This window comes from Sinocyclocheilus rhinocerous, unplaced genomic scaffold, assembly GCF_001515625.1.
Source record: "Sinocyclocheilus rhinocerous isolate Xijiao unplaced genomic scaffold, SAMN03320098_v1.1 scaffold1334, whole genome shotgun sequence".
NCBI classification, from domain to species: Eukaryota; Metazoa; Chordata; class Actinopteri; order Cypriniformes; family Cyprinidae; genus Sinocyclocheilus; species Sinocyclocheilus rhinocerous.
The window spans coordinates 893667-898723 of record NW_015626864.1 but is presented as its reverse complement, the minus strand read 5'-3'; the positions used below and the strand labels follow the sequence as shown (position 1 = coordinate 898723).

Below are 5057 nucleotides of genomic sequence, written 5' to 3'. Positions count from 1 at the left end.
TGTGTTGTGGCTGGGTTGTTATAGGTCTGCGTGACTCTCGATGTCTTAGGCCTAATTGAACGGAGGAATTATGGTATTCTTCTGAAGCCTGACGACGAGTAACTTTAACCGTTGTTCATGTGAACAATTTATTTGATCAAAATGACAGTAAAAACAATAATATTGTCAAAAATTATAACAACTTAAAATAAATGTTTTCAATTTAAACATTTTAAAATGTAATTTATTCCTGTGATGCTAAAGCTGTCTCTTCAGTGTCACAAGATCCTTCAGAAATCAATCTAATCTGCTGATTTGCTGCTCAAGAAACATTTTTTATTATTATCAATGTTGACAATTCTTCATATTTTTGTAGAAACCGTGATAGATGTTTTTCAGGATTCTTTGATGAATACAGAGTGCAAAAAAATAGCATTTATTTCAAATAGAAATCTCTTGTAAGATTATAAATTGCCGTACTGTTATTTTACTACCCTTGTTGAATAAAAGTTTTAATTTCTTTCAAAAGAAAAAATATCTTACTGAGCCCAAATTTTTGAACAGTACTGTAAAATCCGGGATAAAAATGGTGCCATGAAAATAGCACCCGTTATCCCAAAGTACTATATTAAGAACTGTATAGATCAAGTAATCCATTTTCCATTATCACAACTGGTAATTTAAAGATCTGTCTCTGACAGAACCTACAACATCTAACACCAACCATGGTGTGTATGCATGCGTGAACAGTATGTTCGTGCACCTGTCTAGGGCTCTTTACCCTTTTCAAAACACTCCATTAGTTCAGAAACCCTCCTGAGCAGGTGTTGTAAGTGTGTATGCTGGCAAGACTGCCTGTGTATGTGTATGATTGCAGACCCCAGATGTCAGTGTTTGAACCCTGGCGCCCCGCTAAGCCTGACTCACCTCAGCACCTCGTTGGGGTTTCCTGACTTGCTGCCTTTCTTGTCAGGTGTGCCGTGGCATCCAGACTTAAGCAGCGTGTGAGGACCCCGATCCAGCATCATTGTGGAGGTTGCCATGGCGATTATGGCTACAGCATCACGCACTCGAGCCTCCAGTCCGTAGTCCCACTCATCGTAGGAAACAGAGATCAAACCTGAGATAAAGGAAGTGTAAATTCAGTAAATACAATCATCTGAAATATTTGCGTAGTTTTTTAGCTAAATATTTCTATATAGCTTTATTTATTTTAATTTGAAATGCGACAAGTGAATTTAGGCATCACAACATTATAATGTACAGTATGAAAAATGTATATTATTTTGAGATTTTACAAAGTTTAGTAAGTGTTAGATCATCTGAAATATTTCGATACACTGACAAAAATGGTGTAGAATAAATTTTCAATCAGAAATTGCTAATAAATTTCAAAAACAAAGAAATGGCATGCAACGCTGAATTAAGTGAAAAACTGAAATTGTATTATTTTGTAAAACATACTCCAATAACATTTATTTATATCTATGAAATATTTACACCTAGTGTGTGTGTGTCTGTGTGTGTAGTATATATATATATACATATATACATACATAGTTGTAATAAATATTTCATAGTAAATAAATGTGTTTTTCCCCCATGAAGTTCAACCTTTTTTTAACCCAATCCTTCTTTTCTTACCTGTTGGAAAGACGCTGGGTACATTATCTGCATCCCCTGTCACCAGAGATGGTACGATCCAGGTGTAACCATAACCAGTGAGGCCGACAGAATGGGCCACCTCGAAAATGGTCATGGCTTCTTCTTTTGTGCAGTACAGTAGTATAACAGGACTTTGGAGCTTCTTCATCTGGTTCTGGATCTTTGAGTCACCATCATCTACTGACATGTCCAACAGCAGCACCTCTTCCAGCTCCCAGCCAACAAAACTGTTCTCGACGGTACTCCGGATCTGGATGAAGGCAAAACAGACAAAGAAAGATGAAAAAACAGCATGTCCTGTAACAGCCTCCTGCTGCCTCCAGCTCTCCCGAAATGGTTCGCTTTTGTTCTTTAGATATATGAGAGTTTAAAAAGAAAACTGGCAAAAAGACAACGAGAGATAGAAAGGGAAAGCTAATTTTTTGTTTAAAGGAATACATGAAAACACTAGTCATAAAAGTGAAATTCCCATCATGCACTGCTTCTTCCAGATACCAGCCCAGCAAACATTTTTTGATCTCTGTGATTTGTAAAGAGAAGCCAACCTAACCCACATTTCAAAATGCACAGAACTGCTCTGCTCTGTCTGAGACAGAGTGAAATTAAACTGCATTTCCTCATAACAAATTGTTCAAACACGAGTCCACAGAGATGCTTTCCATTATAATCTAGTGCAGTCAGAACTAGAGGGAGATGGAATTATCGTACCCACAAATCTGATGATGCATATTTCTGTATTGCCCAATATTTCCAGCCAATTTGACAGACTTGCAAATTGCACTGACGGTATCATTACACACATGCAGTCAAGTGTAGTGTGAGCATCCGGTACCACAGGGGTAAACCTACAAAAAATGACTGTGATGGTCCCTTTTAGTTTTATTTATATACTGTTTTATTAAAAGTAATAACAGTAGAATGTATATATTAATATTTTTAATTAGCTTTTATTTCTACATTATTAGTTTTCATTTTATTTTTAGTTTGAGTTTTAGTATTTTTTGTTTTGTTTTGTTATGTGTCATGTGTTTCTATATAGCTTTAATTTTCAACTTAAATTTATTTCAGTTAGTTGCCAAGGCGATTTCTTTAGGTTTCTTCAAATTTTCATTTTTGGGTCCCTTTTAATTATTTTTCTAATAGTAATCTAATTTGTATTCATATTTCATTTTATTTCAGAATTATTTCAGTTGCTGAATTATTATTTTTTTATTACAGTTTTAGTTAAATGTAACAACACTGGTTTATACTCTAGTTAATTCTGGCCAGTATTGATAAGTTGCTAATTATTGATATGTCGATAACTAAAAAATGGTTGGTATTAAAATTCAACTAAAACTGAAGTTGAATTTCAGTTTCCCCCCCCAAAAAAAACCCTGCCTGCTATACACCTGCAAGAACATCAAGAGCCTGCTGCATGAGCCTCCTCAATAATCAGAGCATCCTCTGGACCTCTACTGGGCTCTGCTTGCATCGCCCTGAGGTTGCTCCGATTTGGGGAATTACTGAAAGTACAGCAGAAATCAAAGAACCCAATCCTGACCATTGCACTGTGTATTTAAGAACTTTATCCACAGCACTGTGTGCCAGACAAATTTACGAGGTCTGTGACAACAGCTGACTGTAAGTTAAAGCTATTGCTTCCCAGTTGAGGCAGTGTACAGTAGTATATGACAAACATTTCTATATTCACTATACAGATTTCTAAAGCAGTGTTATTTTAGTATTATTGCAGTTTTTTTTTAATCAAAATTATTATTAGCTTTTATTGCTATATTTCAGTTATTTTAATTTACTTTTTAGTAATTTTGACATGAGCCTCTGTCATTTTTATTAGTTGTTGTCCTTTTTAAATATTAGTATTTAGGTTAAATTTATTTTTATTTCACTTTTAATTTTTATTTATTTTCAGTTAGTAAGCCCTGAGGTTGCTCCGATTTGGGGAATTACTGAAAGTACAGCAGAAATCAAAGAACCCAATCCTGACCATTGCACTGTGTATTTAAGAACTTTATCCACAGCACTGTGTGCCAGACAAATTTACGAGGTCTGTGACAACAGCTGACTGTAAGTTGAAGCTATTGCTTCCCAGTTGAGGCAGTGTACAGTAGTATATGACAAACATTTCTATATTCACTATACAGATTTCTAAAGCAGTGTTATTTTAGTATTATTGCAGTTTTTTTTAATCAAAATTATTATTAGCTTTTATTGCTATATTTCAGTTATTTTAATTTACTTTTTTAGTAATTTTGACATGAGCCTCTGTCATTTTTATTAGTTGTTGTCCTTTTTAAATATTAGTATTTAGGTTAAATTTATTTTTATTTCACTTTTAATTTTTATTTATTTTCAGTTAGTAATTTTAATTCTTCAACTTCAACTTATTTCAGTTAGTTGCCAAAGCAACATTTCATTTTTTTTAGTTTCAGTTTTCCATTTAATATTTAGATTTTATTTCAATTAACAAAATGTTTTTAATAGTTCTAGTTTTAGTTAACAATAAATAACCCTGTTCTAAAGAGGCTGTTTTTGCTAGCATGAATTAAAGGTTCAACACTACTATTATAGCGCTTAAGGCTAAAGTCACATATTGTGAGAGAGGTGTGATGAATGAACAGAAAGATGGTTACAGGGAAAATTCCACTAGTCATCATTTACTCCCCTTTATGTCATTCTGAACCCGTTTCTATTTTGCGACTTTCTATCTTGCGTGCAGCCTCTTTTCTGTTGTCACATGCAGGGTGTGAATGACATAAGGGTCAGTAAATGTAAATGATGACACAATTTTCATTTCTGAGTGAACTATGCCTTGAAATCAGAAACAATAAGACGAAATTGGAGAGGAAAGTAGCATTAGTTCCTATAGGAGCGACGTATACTGAAAGTAGGTGAAAGGACAGGTGCATTAGTTTTGACAGGAGCCCCAGCATACAGAAGACAGAGCAGAGGAAGAGAGCATTAGTTGAGACAGGAGCATTGGCAAACTCCTGATGATGAAAGAGACTTGAACTGCAGCGGCTGGCACCCCAGCGGGAGTTAGAACGGCGGTATTAGGGTGTGAACCGAACCAGCTAGAGTTTCCAGAATTAGGGGCAGTGAAGCAAACAGCAGTCTGGGGTTTCACGAGATCCCCATCTCAATTTGGCCAAATTGGTTTAGCTCTGGATAGGTGATTTAAAGTGCACGACTGGAGCAGGACGTTTCTCAGTGGTAAGTGTCAAGTGTTAACAAGTTTGTGGTAATTATAAGATGTGATGAAACAAATTTACTCTCACAGCGTAGGATACAGCGTCTTCTCGACATGATGTTAACCACACGGAAATGTTACTGTTTGTGGGCGGGCAAGTTGGCGACGTAACTTAGAATGTGGGCAGACATTATGCAAATGTGTTACTTCGTGACGTAGAGCC

At 35.5% G+C, this 5057-nt stretch overlaps 1 protein-coding gene across 1 annotated transcript in view; it reads right to left on the bottom strand.

Annotated features, from left to right (window-relative positions):
* The window catches only part of LOC107718709 (glutamate receptor ionotropic, NMDA 2B-like), a 99856-nt gene that overhangs the window by 36342 nt on the left and 58457 nt on the right, over positions 1-5057 (bottom strand). The window contains exons 5-6 of the mRNA XM_016525910.1: positions 1624-1894; positions 907-1099 (exon numbers count right to left, since the gene is read on the bottom strand). Coding sequence (XP_016381396.1) covers positions 907-1099; positions 1624-1894 — 464 coding nt within the window. The remainder of the gene's footprint in view (positions 1-906; positions 1100-1623; positions 1895-5057) is intronic.